General features: G+C 37.0%; 1 protein-coding gene across 1 annotated transcript in view; it reads left to right on the forward strand.

The window, feature by feature from the left end:
* Positions 1 to 21,400, forward strand: part of HERC1 (HECT and RLD domain containing E3 ubiquitin protein ligase family member 1) — a 172,943-nt gene that overhangs the window by 93,442 nt on the left and 58,101 nt on the right. The window contains 16 exon segments of the mRNA XM_032765456.1: positions 1,657 to 1,812; positions 1,999 to 2,105; positions 2,355 to 2,465; positions 2,550 to 2,726; positions 5,658 to 5,897; positions 6,114 to 6,197; positions 6,756 to 7,276; positions 9,124 to 9,899; positions 11,094 to 11,292; positions 12,375 to 12,535; positions 13,977 to 14,093; positions 14,285 to 14,516; positions 15,852 to 15,976; positions 16,269 to 16,489; positions 18,297 to 18,565; positions 19,185 to 19,237. Of these exon segments, the coding sequence (XP_032621347.1) occupies positions 1,657 to 1,812; positions 1,999 to 2,105; positions 2,355 to 2,465; positions 2,550 to 2,726; positions 5,658 to 5,897; positions 6,114 to 6,197; positions 6,756 to 7,276; positions 9,124 to 9,899; positions 11,094 to 11,292; positions 12,375 to 12,535; positions 13,977 to 14,093; positions 14,285 to 14,516; positions 15,852 to 15,976; positions 16,269 to 16,489; positions 18,297 to 18,565; positions 19,185 to 19,237 (3,549 nt within the window).

Here is a 21,400-nt window from a genome sequence, read left to right on the forward strand (position 1 = left end):
TCCATTTCCATATTTAAGAAGAGAATATTGTTCCCCTCCAGAAAATGATTGTTATAGTGGTTGTGTTTTGCACAACTGTAATTTAAGGAGCCAAATTGCCCATAATATGGGCAGAATTCTCATCTGGGTTCCACTCTGATTATCGCTATCGCATAGTCCACACTTATTCCACATTCAGAATTTTCTATAGCTATCAACTTATTTCATATTCTGCAGAGAGCTGCGGAGTGATTTGATGTGAAAAAACTTAGTCTAACCTTTATATTCAAGGGTCTATAGTTTGTCTTTAAGAAAAAAGCTCCTCTAGTATGAAAGTTGTCAAATAATGTCTTGTCCCTTAAGGAACCCATTTTGTATAATATGATATAAAAATACTTAATTTCTAGGGAAATTGTGTGTTTAAAAAGAAGTTTATGGAATTTAACTTATTTTTAGGTGTGTGTTAGGTCATTTGACTACTCACAGGAGTTTTTGTTTTTTAAGTAGTAGTTTTGTGCCTTATAGATCCTATAATATGGACTAGTACTGTTGGATGTGTTTTAACATAGAAAATAATTTTAATGTTGGCATTTCTAAGAGTCACCAACTAGTTAAGATACTAGTATCATCTTAGGTAAAAGACAGGAAGCAAAGGAGGACTTAGTGTTTTGGATCAAAATCCATTTAAAAGGAAAAAGCCTCTAAGACAATTGGTTACATTTTATGTATGACTACATTTATAAATGGCTAATAATGGATAATCAATTATTACAGATTGTTATAGAGGCCAATAGGTCAATAGATTGCTAATAATCATGTGTTAAAACCGCTCATAACACTTTCTACTCAAGTGTCTAACATGCTTAAAACACTTATTAATCATTTATAAATGCTTTGTAAATATACCCTTAATATAAAATATGTCCAAATAATTAAACTGCTACATACAACTTGCAAATACTAAAAGTTTTGTGCCTGATTTTTAAGTAAGCTTGGTGTGCCATTGTTTGCACATACAGAGATCTGATTATGGTCATCTGTATGCCAAATACTCTGTGCAGTTATGGTAAATGTGCATATAGCTGTATACCTAATTTATTTTTTAAAATAGTCTCTGTGTTCCATAAGGCACGTGTGGCTGATTTTGAGTACAGTAGAACCTCAGAGTTACGGACAGCAGAGTTATGAACTGATCAATCAACCACACTCATCTGGAACCAGAAGTACACAGGCAGCAGCAGAGACCAAAAAAAAAAAAAAAAAAGGGCAAATACAGTACTGGGTTAAGTGTAAACTACGACAAAAATAAAGGGAAAGCAGCATTTTTCTTCTGCATAGTAAAGTTCTAAAGCTGTTTTTAAGTCAATGTTCAGTTGTAAACTTTTGAAAGAACAACCATAATGTTTTGTTCAGAGTTGCAAACGTTTCAGTTCAGATGCATGCTGAGGCACATTTTACAGCCTTACAGAATAGCCTGGAAGCTGAAGTTGGTGGCATTCTGGTGTGGGCGCTCACTGTTCTCAAAAACAAAGTAAGCCTGCAACCCCAATTTGTGTCTGTGAATTTTCTGACGTTTTTCATGACCTAAATATTGTGTATATGTAGGTTGTTTACTGCAGGTATATCAATCAATTCATTGCTCAGAATTTTTAGCAATAACTTTATTTTAATCTTCAGCTGCACTCCGGAAGCAACATGCAGCAGAATTGCACCTGGGAGACTTTTTAGTCTTTCTACGAAGAGTTGTTTCGTCAAAGGCCATTCAGTCAAAAATGGCTTCTCCAAAATGGACAGAGGTGCTTCTTAATATTGCATCTCAAAAGTGTTGTTCAGGTATGATCTATTCAAAATGGATTCTCTCTGTGTCTGTATTTATATGTATCCGTGTGGTGTTTCTAACATAATGTTACACTTATTCAGTGCTCAGCTAAAAAAATTAATTGATTTTTAGTAAATTTTTATTGTAGTTTTGCTCAGCATGTTTTAGTGGTTGTTAGTAACACACTTTTCCTCTTGAAGGAGTACCCCTAGTGGGCAACCTAAGGACCAGACTCCTTGCACTTCATGTACTAGAAGCTGTGTTGCCTGCTTGTGAATCTGGTGTTGAAGATGATCAGATGGCTCAGGTTTATATATTTTTAAATAAACTTTTTAAGTTGTTGTTTTCTGCAGCAAATCTCATACAATAAAAATTTAAATTAAGCAGTGCTTGTTAGAATTTTGGCCACCCAGTTCTCACTGTATTTACTTATCTATGAATACTCACTACAGATCTTAAACTAGTTACAAAGTAAACCAAAATAGTTTAAACATATTATTATTTGTTTTCACAAGTTTTGGATTAAAATGATCTGAAGTATGCTCTAATACAACAGGTTGTTGAACGGTTGTTCTCACTTCTGTCTGACTGCATGTGGGAGACACCGATAGCTCAGGCTAAATATGCAATTCAAATAAAAGAGAGAGAACAAGAAATGAAGCTGCAGGTAATAGTCCTTTTTTTAAAATTTTCATTAGATACTTCTGAGTTATATAATTATGAGGTGTTTATTTTGTTCCATTTCTGATAGAAGCAGGGAGAATCTGAAGAAGAGGATGAGAATCTTCCTATACAGGAAGTGTCCTTTGATCCTGAGAAAGCTCAGTGCTGCATTGTGGAGAATGGGCAGATTTTAACTCATGGCAGTGGAGGTAAAGGATACGGACTAGCATCCACAGGAGTCACTTCTGGGTGTTATCAGTGGAAGGTATATGGAATAAAATGCATTATTTTTATTCTGTCTTCAGTTTTCTTTGCTTCAGAAAAATACTGTTTTATAAATAAATATTCAAGAAATACTGTACTACAGAAGAGGCAAAACCTAGTGATTAAAGGACTATTCTCTATCCAAAATAAACTGCACAATGCTGTATTTTGAGTGCTCCTGTTTATGGTGTCACTGGAGCAGATCTCTTAGTTGCTGCGTCAAACCAAGAACTGATGGCTATGAAGTCCTCTGTTTTTTTCATTGTTGATGGTGATTTCCTTTTAAATCCTCAGTCAGTATAAAAGTCATCAAGTTAAAACAGCCTTGCAAACATCCTCCTTCCCCATGGCAAGTAATGTTTTTAGTTCTTTTTGGGTGTGGGGGAGCAGTGGGGAAGGATGAATTTTTCCTTTTTTTTATTTATTATTAATCAATTATAGTAAAAGGGGGAGTAGATCTTGTACCTAGCCTAGTAAATTTTCATGGCGTATTTGCAAAACTGTCTCTTATATAAATCCCATTTGTAGGGTAATTAGACCAAATGTTTTGAGATTGTATTCTGGAGTAAGGCTAGAATTTGGAGTTTGGAATGTGGCTGTATCCCCTTTCTCCCAGATTTATCTTCTCTGAAAGTCAAGACCTTTGTGGCAGCCACAGCAAAGTTGGATTATCCATTCTTTGCTCTTGCCAAAATCTTGTCTAAAAATCACCTGCTCAGAAAAGAAAATGATCCGTTAAACCAGTCTGGGCCCACCAGTTAATTCACACTCTCCAACATCCTTACCCCAGTCTCCGGTGTCATTCTTCTATTTGATAATGTGAGCGAATAGCATACATTGTTCTTCATGCTCTTTATTTCAGAAGAACCTTTTTACTGCCATAGACATCTTAGGCCACAATTACCTCACTCAATATGAACTGACTTTAGCCTTGCATTTCAAAGGTCTGTTTCCAGGATCAAGTTCCTAATCAGTCTAAAATTCACCCTTGTAGTTTTATGCTTAATTATTACTAACCTTTTGAAGTTTTCCCCTCCACGTTGTTCAAAAGACCTAGATTTAATTTGCATTCAGTTAATTGTGTGAATACACAGGATGATGCTAATCAATGGCATCCTGGTATCCAAAAAACTAAGATAGTATGGGAGTGCACCTGGTTTTGATTTCACTCTTCTGTCAGATTTCTTCAAAAATAGAGATTGTCAGCTCAGAAGACATGCTGTTCCCAAACTGAGTTCCAGTGTTGTTAACTGCTCCCTGAAAACCCTTTCTTCTGATGAAGAGCCTATGAATTCTTCTGTTCTTCCTATCTGTTAACCAGCTGTATGCCACTTGCAGACTGTTGTATACTTTATTGAATTCCTCTCATCTTAGTCTAAGATCCATCTCAAGACATTCAGAAGGGACTGATTTTGTACCAAAATATGTGCATAATGCCTTTCTTTATACACGTTGGGCCAGATAATAGTAGCTTTGCTCATAATTAGCAGTACCTTAATCTGCAAATAGTCCATTTTGAAATCAATAGGACAACGCATACAGTGTAAGCAATCAGGTATCGGAATCTGGCCCTTTGGCTCTGGGCCCAATTAGTGGCTGTGCTAACCTAGACCATATGGCATTTTGGCTAAAATCCTGGTTCTGAATCCTGTTTCTGTACACTCCTCAGAATGAGCCTCTTTCAAGTGTCCCTCTGTTTTTAATCTTTATTATCACACATTCTCATGATAATTGTCAGATGTCTGAAATTAACATTCCTTGTATACAGGCTCTCCAAACTTAGTTTATCACTAGGTTATCTTCCATATTGTGCCACCTTCTGTTTATCAGTGCCCTCCTGATTTTCACTATGAATAATTTTTCCTCTTCAACAAGACTGACAGATGCCTCCTCTTCCTTAATATTGGATAAGCCATAAAGTCCTATGTAAGTAGAACTAGCTTTAAAAAAAACGTGATTACTTTTCTCATTAATTTTGAATGGACCAAAAAATGGCCAAAACTTATTAGCCAAAGATGATGACTGTATTGCTCAAGGACTGCCCTGTCTTACCCAGGTCAAGGTCTATGTCACAAGAGGCTCTGCCGGCTTCTGGATGAGAAAGGCAATGCTTTACTAAATCAGTTACGAAAATTTATTGTGTAGGCCTCCTCACACACTTTCACTAGATATATAGGCTAATGCAAATACACTATATAGCTTCTGTTTTCGACAAATAAGGCTGCACTGCCATCTGAAGGGAGTACTATACACCAGCCTACGTAGATCTGAATTTCTCCACTCAGAGAATGCAAAAATTTTCTTATGGGTATATGACATTTCTCAGTTAGACAAGGTCATTCTCTAACAAATCATCCAGAGTAGTTCTGTTACAAACCTAGTTACATATGGAGTTTATATATATTTCTGTATTCTTTCTTTCTGAGGATAGTATATTGTAGCTTGCACTTTTCTGTGTAAATTGTTCACTTTAAACGTGAGTGAAACTCATTTATTTTGCTGACTAACATCACTTTGACTATATCTTACCTTCTGACTTGTAAAGGTACATATATACTTCTTAAATTGAAAGTGCACCAGTATTTGGTTTGTGTCTGGAAAAATTAACATGAACTTTTGAGACATCTGTTGGTGTCCAAATACTCAATACTAATTGTTGCTAGTAGACCAGGATAAATCAGTCGTTAGAGACTGACCTTGTCATTGGAAAAATATAATTTTAGTGGGAAGAAAAGTGTGTTCAACCAATGTGTTAAAGGTATTAATTTATGAAAATTTTGCTATATTACATGTAACATATTTAAAACTCTCCTTAAATTCTTATACCAAGGGTATATTCTCTTCACTGTTTTGAATATAATAATTCCTATGCTCAATATTATACTGTTACGTTGAATTATGCCATGATATGAATTTTTTTTAATCCTTCTAGTTCTATATTGTGAAGGAAAATCGAGGCAATGAAGGCACATGCGTAGGAGTGTCTCGCTGGCCAGTACATGACTTTAACCATCGCACTACCTCAGATATGTGGCTGTATAGAGCCTATAGTGGTAACCTGTATCATAATGGGGAACAGACTTTGACTCTGTCCAGTTTTACTCAAGGAGACTTCGTCACATGTGTATTAGATATGGAAGCTAGAACTATTTCCTTTGGTAAAAATGGAGAGGTATTTAACTGTTTTCTGTGTTTTTTCTTTAATATTTTTCTGTAGTAACTTTGACTGTAAACATTTAATAACTTACACATGATTCTAAAACCACAAAAAAAAGTTAGTTTTATTACTCTAAAGATTATAAAGAGGTAAAAATAATTGTTTAAACTTGTCTAATTCTAAAAAACTGTTATTTTAAAAGTTTCTATTCCTCATCTTATTTTTAACTAGGAGCCAAAACTAGCTTTTGAAGATGTGGATGCAGCAGAATTATACCCTTGTGTAATGTTCTATAGCAGTAACCCAGGAGAAAAGGTAACTGAAATTTATAACTGCATTACAGTACAGGTCATATGGGATTATATTTTGCTTCCTGTCCTACTATATGGAAATGTTGACTGATTTTTAGCTGATTTAGGGAGAGAACTCGATTGTTCATTATGTTATATTAATTTTGGGTCACTACTAGACTACCAGAAAAATACGTAGTAGACCTTAGTTAAATTCCTACATTTTGCAATCTATTGGTAGACCTGTACTGTGTCCTGTAAGACTGAATCTTGTACCCAGATGTCTGTCAGTAGAATTGGAACAGATTCCAGTATTAGGAATATTTTGGACTACCTACAGTTCTTTTCTTAGAAACCTTGAATTTACTTAGTTCTTGCATTTCACAGTTTTATTGGAGTTTGTTATGAAGGTGAGTTTTCTCTTCAAAACCAAGAAAACGTGATAGTGCATTTCACAGGGGACAGACATAAAAAGACAAAAATGTTAGAGCGTTCAGTTCGGCAAGAAAGACTATAGAATTAGAATAAGCTTTACAAACGTAAGTTGAGAGCATAACTTTTTTTGTTTTGTTTTAACACTAAGGTGAAAATTTGTGATATGCAGATGCGTGGCACACCAAGAGACTTGCTACCTGGTGACCCTATCTGTAGTCCTGTTGCTGCAGTGCTGGCAGAGGCCACTATCCAACTTATCCGCATCCTCCATCGTGCAGACCGTTGGACGCACTGCATCAATAAAAAAATGATGGAACGTCTGCACAAAATCAAAATGTGCCTTAAAGAAGCAGGTCAAAAACTGAAGAAAAGTCGCTCGGTCCAAAGCCGAGATGAGAATGACATGAGAGAGGAGAAAGAGAATAAAGAAGAGGAGAAAAATAAACATAGTAGACATGGTCTTGCTGACCTCTCAGAACTTCAGCTTAAGATTCTTTGTGTAGAGGTGTGGCCTGTGCTTGCAGTAATTGGTGGAGTTGATGCTGGTCTTAGAGTTGGAGGCCGATGTGTACACAAGCAAACTGGACGGCATGCCACTTTACTTGGAGTAGTCAAAGAGGGAAGTACGTCTGCTAAGGTCCAGTGGGATGAAGCAGAGATTACTATCAGGTATAGTGCGTTCAGGTGTTCTTTGCACCAGTTAGCAATTTTTAGTGCTTAGAAAACTTCGTAAGTAATATACATTTTACATCTGAAACACAAATTTTCAGTCACTAGTAACATTTAAGTTTAACATAGATGCTTGGGCATTCAGTTTATTAAAGCAATTTTCCAGAATTCTGATTTGAAAAACAACTCAGTTGAACTTTGAATTTAGAGAAATAAAGTGTCTGTCTTGTATAACCAGTATATAATTGTCGTTTGGAAAGCTGGAATTCATCGACGTGATTTGATAGTTTTTAAACTGAGTTTTGACTCTAAATTTCCTAATTTAAGGACATCCGCATGCTTGTGAGCTACATTTGATGTAAGTGTTGCTTATATTTGAAGTTTATATATAGACTTATTAATATGTTATCTTTCTGAATTTTTATTACAACTTCTTGGATGCAAAGTTTTATTGACTAGCTTGCACTTTTGCATTTGTCATGGAGTCTTCTAGCTCCTACATTTATCTTTATGTGAATTGGCTGAGTGTTTTCTGCAGAAAATTAGATTTCTCTATATTCCTAGTTTTTTGGAGATAGCTTGATTCCCAGTCTTCTAAAGAAATTCATCACCACTAATTTCTTTTGACTCTGAGCATAATTAAATTTAAAAGTTTAATTCTTCTTTGAGATAATGATCGCTGTTCACACCTCTTAGAACTGTCATATTAGCCTGTCTGCAAACTAATGCCATGTGTATACACAAAAGTTGTGCCAGTTTAGCTAAATCAATTCTACTTAATTCAATTACCAAATTAAATCAGGTGTAAGCAGATTTGAGTGAGTCCACAGAAGGGGATTGTACCAGTTTTAAAATCTATTTAAGCAGATGTGATACTTGTTTATATATAGACAAGATCTCTGTAACACAACATTCTAAACAATAACCATTACAATGTTTTCATCTCTAGAAGGGCTAGAAACTAAAGCCTGCTTTTTTAAAAAAATTTTAAGAAAATCTAAATGCTGAAGAAAATATTGAGGATATAAAAAACTATAGGGAAGATTCTCAATTTGTAAATCTGCTGCATGTGTGGAAAATATATGCATGCAGGTTTTTTCTATTTGTCCTGTTTATGATGGAGGCAGTGACTCATATGGCAATGTTTAATATAAGTGTCTGTCACCAGGGGTCGGAGGTCTTACATACATGGTATGCCTCCATTGAATGGTCATTTTTAGGATGCAGGAATGGATTTTGATGACCTATTTAAAAAAGAAACTAATAGGCTTATATTCAGTGATGGAATTGCTCCCTGCATTGCTAGTGACACTTTTCCTTCTGGTTATCATTTTTGTGCATCTTGGCAATAAAAAGACAAGCAGGAGAGTGAAATTGATAAAAACTTAAAGCTGCTGCCAATGTAACATTGCAAAAGTTCAGAAGTTTTCATTGTTAAATCTTTGCCTGTGTGTCCTTCATAAACTAAAGATTAAATCTGGCTCAAATCAGTTACCAGGTGCTTAAGTGATAATTGTAATAAATTACATTGTAAAATGTTTAAAATAATGCAGCAGAAACGTGTCATTACCTAAGCAATGGATTATATGAAGTTTTTGGAAATTAACATTCCTTGTTGAAAATGTGTGCATGTCTCACTGCCTTTGCTTTGAGTATCATATCTCCCCATTTTCTGATCATAACCTCGTTTCTTTCCCTTGTTTACATTTAATTTTTAGACTGTCAGTTCATTTAAATTATTTTATTAAATATATTTTACGTCTTATTTTGCCTACATTATTTCCTGTACTTTCCTCTTGTCTATCCCTCACTTGCTTCTTCCTGTGTCATTCTGATCTTTATTAAAGCTTCCCAACTTTTTGGTCGCCTAGTGATACTCCATTGTATAATCTGGAGCCCTGTGAACCACTGCCTTTTGATGTTGCAAGATTCCGTGGACTGACAGCTACTGTGTTGCTGGACCTTACCTATCTGACTGGTATTCATGAAGACATGGGGAAACAAAGTGCCAAGAGACATGAAAAAAAACACAGACATGAGACTGAAGATAAAGGGGACGTTGAACAGAAAACGGAGGGGGACACTGGATCAGATATGCGATCACTGCTGAGTGCTGATGATATCAGAGGACCTATCTCCACATGTTCCAAGTCAGAAAATGAAATAGCTTCCTTCTCTTTAGAATCAACACCACTATGTATGGAGTCCCAGCATCATCCTATAGAAGGAAAAAGAAAGAATCATGAACACATACCAAGAAATCACGATGTAGTACAGTCAGAAATCAGAGCAGTACAGTTATCCTATCTTTACCTTGGTGCTATGAAATCGCTGAGTGCTCTTCTTAGTTGTAGTAAATATGCTGAGTTACTACTGATACCAAAAGTCCTTGCAGAAAATGGTCACAATTCTGATTGTGCTAGTTCTCCAGTTGTTCATGAAGATGTTGAAATGCGTGCAGCATTGCAGTTCCTGATGCGACACATGGTGAAAAGGGCAGTCATGCGTTCACCAATAAAGAGAGCTCTAGGACTAGCAGATTTGGAACGAGCACAAGCCATGATCTACAAGTTAGTGGTTCATGGGCTGTTGGAGGACCAGTTTGGTGGCAAAATTAAACAAGGTACCTTTTTAAAGTTACAATAATGTACAAATTTGTTAAGTTAATTAGAGTTTATTTAAAATTACCTAGAATATGGATATAGATAACATATAGGCTTATATTTCTGCAGCGATTAACACTTGTGATAATCTCAACCAACAAAATTAAGGAAGGTAGCAAATCCTATAAATTCTGTAGAATTTATGGATATTGGTGATTCTCCTCACCCACCATTCGCTTAGCTTATTAAAATAGAGATTGATATTTAGGGTACACTTTCAGAGCTATATGCAGGAAGAATGCACATCACTGTAGTCAGAAAAAAAGAGATTTATATTTTGTGTTTATACCCAACTTTGAAAGATAGATTCTCCCTTTCTTTCTTATATTGTGACGCAGGTCTACCTGGTTTTAGCAGGCTGACCATGGTTGTGGTCAGTGTAGATGAAGAATAAATGTGTTGAACATAGTCCACCAATCATGTTTAAACCCTCAATGAGCAGAGTTTTTTTAGGAATTAGCTGATGTGATGTTGACTTTGAAGAGACAAGGAGTTAATACAGATAGTGTTGCTCTTAGTCCTAGAATCTCTGTATGCATGTAGAATGACAGTGTCAGAACTTCAGGAAAGCTACTTGTCACACTGTCCCAGTCACAGCCAATTAAATAGCAGATTTTGAACCTCTTTATTTTTGTTTTCTTTAAAAATGAACAAATAAATTAAAAATGGCAAAGAACCAACTGGCTCAGATGTAGAAACGTCTTAAATATTCTAGATTCTTTTGCTGCGGGAAGCTATTTAGTTTATTTTACATAGTCATTTTTGTAAATAATTATGTTTTCATACCAGAGATTACATGTCTTAATCTCTTAAACCTGATCTCTCAGACAAAAGGGAACGTTAAAATCTAACTGCTGTAGTTTACCATCTATAATAAGATCTAATGAAGAAAGGAGCTTTTGTTCTCTCTAACCATCTTTAAAAAAAAATTGTTTATCAACTACTTTTTATCATTATGAGAATAACATGAGTTGACCAACCTATTTTCCTTAGTCAGCAAGATATTGGGCAGAAATATTTTTGTAAACTGTCTGTGCATGTCGATGTGTGAATATTTATAAACACTACTACACAAAACTTAAGGCTAGGGAGAGCCACTCATTCATTCTGTAGCATTATCTAAATGTTCCTTTAACGTCCTTTTTGTGTTGCAGATGTAGACCAGCAAGCAGAAGAAAGTGAACAAGCTCAGCAGGCCCAAACACCAGTTACTACCAGTCCTTCTGCTTCTAGTACTACATCTTTCATGAGCAGCTCTCTGGAGGATACTACCACTGCTACTACCCCAGTAACAGATACTGAAACAGTACCAGCTTCAGAATCACCTGGCGTTATGCCTCTTAGTCTTCTTAGGTGAAGTGCTTGACTATAATAATAATAATAATAATAATAATAGAAGTACATTTGACTGTTTTTTCTGTACTAGCTCAAGTGGGTCATATTGATATACTGCTTTTTCAAATTTCTGATACTTTTATTCTGCATTATGAATTGCCTCTACTGAGATAGGCGATATGTCTCTCACCGTATCTCAGAAGCCACTGGACTTTTAGTAATAGTAAAGCTGTTAAGGGGCACTTATATACTTAGGATCTTAATGTTCCAGAACTGGAGGCTATTAAAAATACCTTCTCTATATCTTTCCTCATTGCCTTCCTCATGTCCTGGTTTTTGTTTGTTGGGTTCTTTTTTAAAAGGCTGCCAACACTTAACATTTTAATTAATTATTGTTGATTCTGGAGCTAGATCAGGCTTTGGTTCAAGAGAGTTGTCCTTCAGACCATGTGTATTGAAACTCTCCTCGGTTACCATAGTGTGATACTGTTAGTTAATCTCCTACAGTGTAGATCTGCTATTCTTGATGAAGGAGGAACGCTTCTTTGCATTCAGTGGAATTCAGTTTTGAGTTATTGCTTCTGCAGATCCATACCGATCTTCCCTCTTCTTAGGACTCTTTAGGGGATGTTTTGAGCCAGATAGGAACTGAGGACTAGTACAGTAGGAGGCCTTTCATTCTGAAACATTCAGATCCTAAAGGACGAATCCTCTGGCCAGCATAGCTGGGCTGGACACTGAGCAGATGTTCTGGGAGGTTGGAAGGAAGAGTTCTTCTGATGGTGGATATCCTAGTCCAGCTCATATCCTGCCTCTACCCACTCCAGTGTGCTGTTGTGCAGAGGCACACTGCAGAACTGAGCTGCTCTGTGACAGCATAGCGATTGTGTTGTCCCTGCAGGGCCCTTCACACCAGAATAATGCCCCCTAACCTTATATGAAACTGTACTGGGTTCTGCTGTCAAGATAGCATGGGCATTTACCTTTAAGTGCCCACCTTCTCTCTAACTAGGTTAGTACTAGCTGATGGTAGGCCTGGTGCAAGACTCCACAGTGTGATGGTGTAGTGTAGTCTGAATAGATTTTTCCTCTTTTGAAAGGCAAATGTTCTCAAGTTACCCAACAACTACAGTACTTCCAACACGACGTGCACAAACGCCTCCAGTATCCTCCTTACCAACATCTCCTTCTGATGAAGTGGGAAGGAGGCAAAGTCTGACCTCTCCTGATTCCCAGTCTGCAAGACCTGCCAATCGTACAGGTATACTTGTAAGCAACAAATAACTTAGTAGGAAACATAGGAGTTTTGTAAATTTAAGTATGTTCAGAGTAGGCTTATAAGGCATCATTAACTAATTTGAAGTCTACATTTGATAAAATTAAGTATGCATGTCATAACTAAAATCTTATGGTAGAGAGTTTAGTACTAAAAGCCAGCAACTGACTGCTAGGAAAAAAAAGTTAAAATTTGTGCTTATAAGTAGCTGAATAGAATACATACTGATAGCCATGTACAAGAATGAACAGGTGGTATTATTAACTATGATAAATAACTCTAGAACATTATTTTAGATTATTTTTGGTCTTTGCTCACAGAGTTGCTTAACAGAACAAACTTCAAGAGTGATCCATCACAAGCTAGAATCTATCACTTATAACTCTAGAATGTATTGATTTGTTTCCTAATATCCATCATTACTATATATTTCTGAAATATAGTCTCTCCAGTTAATCCTCCCTGTGAGTTACAGGGGCAAGCTTCTATTTTCAGTAATATATAAAAAGTTGAAACTGAATAGAGTAATTAAATAGAACCATTTTTTCTGACTTTTTCCCCCTTATCTGAGGAATGATGATATCCAGTTGGAAGCGCCATTATTAGAATTTGTACACTGCATCAATAAATCCTACTCCTGCTGATGTCAGAGTTAACATTGACATCACTCAGTAAAATGTTCACCTTATAATATAACAGTAGTAATAATATTATAATAAGAAAAAGTCAGCTCATATGTTAGTCACTCAAACATGAAAACTAAATGAACTTCTCTAGATTTGATGATCAGTGTTGAGGGGGAGAGACTTTTTTCATATTCCAGAATGATGCAGGATAGAGGTATACAACTTACGTTTACCTCCTTCATAACATCTTTATTAATCCTTAGTTCTGGTTGTCTCCTGTCTGCAGTACACCCTTGAAAGAGACTTTGAAGTATCCTCAGCAGCTATGGAAGTGTGTCTAGCTGCTACTAATGGCAAAATATCTTGGTGTGATCTCTTTAAGGTCGTTGATCCTCTGAACGAAGTTCAGCTAAGCTGAACTTAGTCAACCCAATCTAAGAGTAGCTTGGTAGGGTTTCAACTAGATGTAAATAAATAAATTAATTCAAAATGTTAAGATTGCATTGACCTCAATTGATCAAGTCAATGTTTACATAGTCTTGGAAACTGTCATCTGGCCAATTAAAGGAAGAGGAACTCGCTCTGGTTTTATTATAGAAAGGAGATGCTCCAGAGCTGCAGATTAGTAAAGATGTTAGAAAGAAAGTTCTCAGGGAACAAATTTTCTTTAATTCTTAATCCTCAACTAATAATGGAATAAATGATTAAAGAAGCCTAATAAAATGCAAAAGACCAAAGAAAGGCAAAAGCATATTGATAACTAATGCAAACATCTGTTAACTTTTTTCTTTTTCTCTTAGCTTTGTCAGATCCAAGTAGTCGGCTCTCAACTTCTCCTCCTCCACCTGCCATTGCTGTTCCATTGTTAGAAATGGGATTCTCTCTCCGGCAAATTGCAAAAGCTATGGAAGCTACAGGTGATCTGTTTGTTGAATAATACCGGTTACACTTGAAAACACAGTTTAATATGAAACAAGTTTTTTTAATGGAACACTGCATGCTATAAGCTTTGAACTCACAAATGCCGTGACCAGTTATGGAAAGAGTAAATGGATTTTTTCATCAACAGTGATATAAAATTATAAGGTAAGATTTTCTTGCTTTTCAGGCGCAAGAGGAGAAGCTGATGCTCAGAATATCACAGTGCTGGCCATGTGGATGATAGAGCATCCTGGGAATGAAGAAGATGAAGAGCCCCAGTCAGAAGGAACTGCAGATTCACATCATGGGACAGTAGTTTCTGGAAGCAGTGGAAAATCTAGTGAACAATGTTATTTACAATCACCAGGAGATATCCCTTCAGCTGATGCCACTGAAATGGAGGAAGGTTTCAGTGAAAGGTAAAATGTAGTTCTTTTCTTATTGTATGAACCCTGCTGATGATATTTCAGCAATTTGGTAGTTGTCAGAAGAAGACTTCAAAATACCACTTTGAATTAATTTTGTACAATGGTATATGCGTAGAAGTGGAGTTGTCAGTAAATTAGTTTTTGTTTATGTTTATTTACAGTATTATGTTTATGAAGAAGAAAATAAACTGAATATATCCCCCTCCAAGATAATTAAACCATATGATATTAATGGTCTGACTACAATGAAAAGAGAGATTTCACTGGATATTTAGTTTATTCATTTTTTAAAATGTAGTGCTCATGCATGTTTTCTCACTAAGCTTTATAATGTGACTGCATTCCTTAATTTCACTTCCTTTTTAAGTTTTGGCCCACTCCTGAGGAGAGGAATAATGTTAATACCTATCAGTCAAAAGCACTTTCAGTTGTGCTGGTTATGCTAAATTAGATGGTGACATTATGATGAAGAGAGACATCAATCAGGAACTAAACTAAAGCCAACAATCTTAATCACACCCTTGACCTCAGGCAGATTTAAACTCTGTTCTCTAGAAAGGACAGAATAGTGTTTTATTTTATATTGATATTTATCTATAAGAACGATTCTGTCCTTTAAAGAGTAGATATTGCAAATTGTGAGGGGAAAAACATTTTATGTAGGAACAGTTGTGCCTGTGTCATAATTCTTAGGCCTATTTATAAGTCCATTCAGATTTTTATTAGTAGGAAGTATTATTTATGTGAAAAACGTGTCATTTTGTTTTCAGAGTTTATCTTGTTTGGTTGCTTAATCCTGATTCCCTGTTGGCCCTGGGTGTCACACTTACTGGCTCTAGAGATAATTATAATGTCACAGAGACTTAACTTGAGGTGAAGAATAAATATTAGGGGTCACACATTTAAAGATTACTTTTCCTTACAAATATCCTTACGTTTGTCAAAAAGGGAGAGTGATAGAGGAGATAAACAGATGTTGATATTTCTGTTGTTTCCCAGTTTATGCTGTAGTAGTGTGCAGAATGTAAAATGAATACTTTTCTGAGGTTCCTGCAATATCTAGGCCCCACAGAGTAAGTCAAGGATGACACGTCAGCCTTCTTGTGTTCTTTTGCTGATGTAACACGTGTGCAACTCCGTCTCACTATTAATGGGGGTTATAGTATAAATATGCATAAATACAAGCTGATAAATTTCTGAAGTTCATTTTTTGGAGGGAGAAAATTGAATTTACTACCATCAGTGTTTTCACTTTTTTTTTTTTTTGTAAGATCCATGCAAAATGTTTTTTAGCTTACCTCTTGAATATTCAAACTGTTCTCCCAGTCCTGATAATATGGATCATGCAGAGAATGCAGCTTCTGGAAGTGGACCCCCCTCAAGAGGTCGGTCAGCAGTAACAAGGAGACACAAATTTGATTTAGCTGCCCGGACATTGTTAGCGCGTGCTGGTAAGTGCACTAAAATGATTCGAACATCTTTGTTCATTTGGTAAATTTGGGAGAAGAAGGTATTTAGCATCTAATATGGAACTTTACAAATATAAATCCTTCTTATACATATTTCAGTATATATTTAGCTTAATTTCTTTTATACAGCAATGAATAAAAATATATTAATTTTACTAGTAGTATTTTTAAAAAGCTTTTGAATGGGCTATCTTTTGATTACATGCAAAGGTCCCTTCCAGTCCTAGAGTCTATGAATCTATGAAAGTAAAGAATGTTTTCTCTTTGATTTGAGCGGGATTATACCGCTCTGTACAGGCTCACAGAAATCAGAGTCGGAGAGAGGGAATATCTTTGCAGCAAGATCCAGGAGCCTTATATGACTTCAACTTGGATGAAGAGTTAGAAATTGACCTTGATGATGAAGCAATGGAAGCAATGTTTGGACAGGATCTGGCCAGTGATAATGATATTCTGGGAATGTGGATCCCAGAGGTATTGGATTGGCCTACTTGGGTGTGTGTGACTGCAGCTGGGGCTGCTTTTCCTTACTTACTGCTTTTTGCAAAATCATATTTTATAAATAAAATAACACATTGCATTAATAGCCTTCTGCTTGGACATAATGAGTTTCTAAACCATAATAGTGCTTAAAGCTACTTTGATGTCTGTAGCATCACTTTAATGAGAAGAGAGCTGTACATAACTAATTTATTCTGTTGATTCTTGCTGTGTTCACCTGCACATACTTCATTAGTTTCTTCCCTAAGAAAAAGAATAAGTGGTACATTAGCTAATTTATTTTGATCATGACATCCAATTTTAGAAAACAAATGCCTGTACTAGATTGCTAAATTTATGTGGGATAAAGCAGTAGAAGGATAAAACAATTGCTAACCATTCTTCAGTTAGAACAAACGAAGCAAACAAACGAAACTGATAGGAGACACTGTCCAGTGAAATGGAATAAAGTTCCCGTTCATCATTCAGTTGTATCTTCATTATAGCAGTGAAAGTTTGTTTTCTGTATTTAGAGGGAACCTTAGTCCAGATTAGCTTTTTTCCCCTTCATTGTAGTCATATAAAGAGGATTGAGAGGCTTTGTTGTTTTTGTGACAGTGTCCTATAATAATATTACTACCTCTACGTTTTGCAAAAGTTGATATAGTTGGCTCTATTTTCCTATCACCTGTGTAACTCCATTGACTTCAGTGGAGTTAGTCTTGATTTACAGCAGTGTAATTTACAGGCGAATTAGACTTGTCATCTTAATGTGACTGTGTTCAGTGTTGCTATGCATATTACAGTAGGTTCCGTTAAAACGTTACTATTACTATCTCACATATGGTATTTGCCTTTATTGTGGTATTTTCAGTGTTCCCTATAATAAGAATGGGATTGATGAATTTAATAACTGCAGCCTCCTTAGCTGTTGTGTATGCAGCTTTGTTGGCTGATTTCACAAATTAGTACGCTCAGTCGGAACTTGTGGGTTTTTTTGTAATGTGCAGTTACCTGATTTGCACAGTCAGACGATATGAACATATTTGCATGTGCAGTTTCAAAGGCAGAATTTGAAAATTTGGCCATGTGTGTTTAAGTTCCTAGTAAGTCTGTTTAAATTGAGATTCTTGACAGTACTACCAGGTTTTGGTAGAATTGCCATCTTCAATCAGTGAGTTCCAAATTCAGACACTTTGGTGTACGGTGTGTGTAGACTTGAGCAGTAATCAGTGTCACTCACTGCCAACAGTCTGAAAAATTATTACATTTTTTCCCTGTTCTGTATCCAGACTCTGCCAATAAATGAATAACTCATACAGTCGTTGGTGGGCAGAAGCAGAATGATTCTTGAGGACTAGATTGTAAGGAATTTAGAGGCAGAAGATCTGATAATGTGACATATTGGGACAGATTCTCCCCCCCCCCCCTTTTTTTTTAAATCATCCTTTCTATAGTTTGTGAAAGCATAAATTGAAAGATCAACTACTTATACTTGTTTTGAAGAACAAGTTATTACACGTGAGAAGGTTGGGCTAGCTAAACTGGGCTTGATCAAGGTGAGAGAGTGCACAAGTATAAGATTTTTTTAATGGAAATGTACTACAATCAAAAAGGGAAAGACACCTGCCACCTTCCCCCACCCACAATAACTTAGCCACCTCCTGTCTGCTTCTAAGTAAAACCTACAGCACAAATACTTTCATGCATGCTTAACAGACATAAATAGAAAAACCCACTTAAAAATAGAAGTACTCTTATTTCTAATATGAGCATAATTATTCTATATCTAGTAATTTTGTATGAAAATTATATTATACAGCATGTTTGTGAGTCTGAAGACAGAGAAGAAGTGGTAGTTTGTGAATTGTGTGAATCCAGTGTTGTCAGCTTCAATCAACACATGAAAAGAAATCACCCTGGTTGTGGCCGTAGTGCAAATCGACAAGGCTATCGTAGCAATGGTTCCTATGTGGATGGATGGTTCGGTGGTGAATGTGGAAGTGGAAATCCATACTACCTATTATGTGGCACCTGCAGAGAGAAATATTTGGCCTTGAAAAGTAAATCCAAGACATCAACATCAGAAAGGTACAAAAGAAAATTGTGGTGGGAGATTTCTTTAGGTTCGGGAAATTTCATTAAGAGGGAAAATTGAAAACGTCCATCAGTGTATGCATCTTAAGAAGAGTTTGGTTTGCTGGCTTTACAGTTTGTACCAGTATTGTTGGTGGTAACTGAGATTAAAAATCTTTCTAAAATCACACCTTTTGTGGAAAGGGAAATTTAAATCCTTTCATCTTTTAATAATTTTCCAAAATACATGTAATAAACAAGTCTTGGAGTCTAGATTCAAGCCGTTAAATCCATTTTACTAAGAAACAAATAAGTAGTTTGATTGGCCCAGCAGCTTTAAAAATGAAGCTATTACAATATTTTTTAGGAGTACTAGCACTGGCTCCTTCTTCAAAAAAAATAAAATCCATTTTGTGATACTGAAAGGACGTATGCTATAAGACTCCCACTCTTAACAAGCCTTTTATTAAATATAGACTATTGTTCCTGGGTAGCAATGCTCAGAAAACATTTTTACATATTACCTAACTGTAATAGGTTCTATTTTTAAATATATATATGTATATCATTGTTCTTTTGAGACATTTTGTTACTTAGTATGCTGTTAATAAAATATTCTTGTTGTTTGGTGCAGGTACAAAGGCCAGGCTCCTGACTTAATAGGCAAGCAAGATAGTGTATATGAAGGTATTTCTTTACTCTGAGTTTTGGAGATACATATTACTTTTGTTACATGATTTTTCAATAGTCATAAATACACTACTTTGTAACATGTTACAACTACTTTGTAACATGGAACACCCCTGCGGACGCTACTCCAAGTGTGCAGACAGTAACAAGTCCTTGCCTACCTCACATCCCAAATATTGGTGCCACTGAGGCTCCCATTTCCTCTAGGACTGCATCCAGGGTGCCAGCTAAGAAGACCATTTGCATACTTAAAAGCTGTCTAGACGGCACGAACACTGGGCTTAGTGCCTCCCAAGTCCAGAGCTAAGGTGCAGTCCTCGTTGTTACTGTCTTCTGTAGCCAGAAGCAAAAGCTGTATTGATCACACTTTGGTACAGTCTTCAGTATGACCTGACGTTCTGACAGCTGAGGAACCCAATCCAGAGCCCCTGGTACAGTCCAGGCTCCTATCTCATGAAGACCTGCAAATCCTTAAAGAGCCCAAATCATTGGTACCAGCTTACCTCTAAGAGCCTACGTGCCCTCCGTATTCATCTTTGGTGACTGGCCTATTGCTACCAACATGATCTCCATGCAGCCTCTTTGAGGGTACTGAGGTTTATTTCTGGCTGGTAGTGATACAACATTATCTGGCACTGCCTCACCATCCTCTTTTTCAAACCTCTGTACCGATGCAAGTATAGGTTTCTTCCAGGGGCCCGGTGCCAATCTGACAACTGGGTACTGGCACTACTTTACACTCCTCCTACTCCCTCTCCCACCCCCCAACGTGTGGATGCAGGGGGTGCTCCCTCATTTGACTCAGAGTAGGCTGTACAAGGTTCCTCTCCCTTCCAGCCTTTTTCTTTTGAGGTTACCACTGAAGGGGGAGGCTGTTAGCAGGAAGCATACCTGGCTGTGCTGGCAAGGTCAGCCTTGGAGTCCTGCCTGTTTTCCTTATGCTGCACATCAGTGGGCTTAGTGGAATCCATGGGCTCTTTATGGCAACTCTTTTTACAGGTTACGCTCTCAAAAGAGGACTTGTCAGGAGCATTAACTGATGCCCCAAGGCCCTGCTCCACAGATACATCTCTCAGAGGAGGAACCAACAGAAGAGTAAGAAATTCCACCTTGTTTCAAGTCTTCATCCTTGCCATATGCAGCTGCCAGAACTCTCCAATTTCCTTATACTGATGACTTTTAAGGCTTTCCAAGACCTTATAAAAAGGGTAGCAGACCTTTCCTATCAACGATGCTCTGCTTAACCTAGCATGCACAATATAGCACACCCCAGCTACTGTCCCATCCATGTGTAAATGAGCTGACAAAAGGTACTACATCCCATCCCATCCCATCCCATCCCATCCCATGAAGAGGCTTGGAGTATATTTTTCCTTCCACTCTCCTCTCCTCTCTCTGGTTGTTGCAGTTGTTAACAAATGGAAAAGGTAACACTGATCCCATTCAATACCATCTGATAAGGAGCTAAAGCAGTTGGACCTTCTGGACCACAAGAGCTACTCCTCAGCCTCCTTGCAGTTCAGAGTAGCTAATTATCAAACCCTGGTAGCAAAATATGACTTCACAGTCTATTCAGAACTCTCATCTTTTATTGAACATCTGCCTCAGGAGCAGAGAGAACAATTTCAAACCCTCATTACAGAAGGCCAAAGAGTTGTGAGGGGGTCTCTCCAGGCCTTACTTGATGCTGCCGACAAGCTTCACATTCCATGGCTATGACAGTATTCATCCATCGAGCTTCCTGGCTGCAGTATTCTGACCTCCTCAGGGAAGCACAAAAAACTGTCAAAGATCTTCCCTTTGAGGGGCCTAATTGTTTAGTGATTCCGTGGATGAGTCCCTTCATTCTCTTACAGACTCCCGGGTAACACTACAGTCTTTGGACATCTGTACAACTGCAACGAAAAGAAAAGAGATCAAATTGCAGACATCTCAATAGTCTTGCTCAGTCCAGTATCAGACGAGCCAAACCCCTCCCCACTACCTGAGCCAAAAGCCCAGATTTACGCCTCCTTCTTAGCAACCTCTCAGTCAGTGACATCCTCAAAATGCCTATTTTGACCCATTGGTTGAAAGTCACTAACGGTCTATCCCAGATCATACACTGCACCTGTCCCCCCCTCACCTGTATGGAGATCATCCCTCCCATTTCCTTCCTTC

This window comes from Chelonoidis abingdonii, chromosome 9 (genome assembly GCF_003597395.2).
Source record: "Chelonoidis abingdonii isolate Lonesome George chromosome 9, CheloAbing_2.0, whole genome shotgun sequence".
NCBI lineage: Eukaryota > Metazoa > Chordata > Testudines > Testudinidae > Chelonoidis > Chelonoidis abingdonii.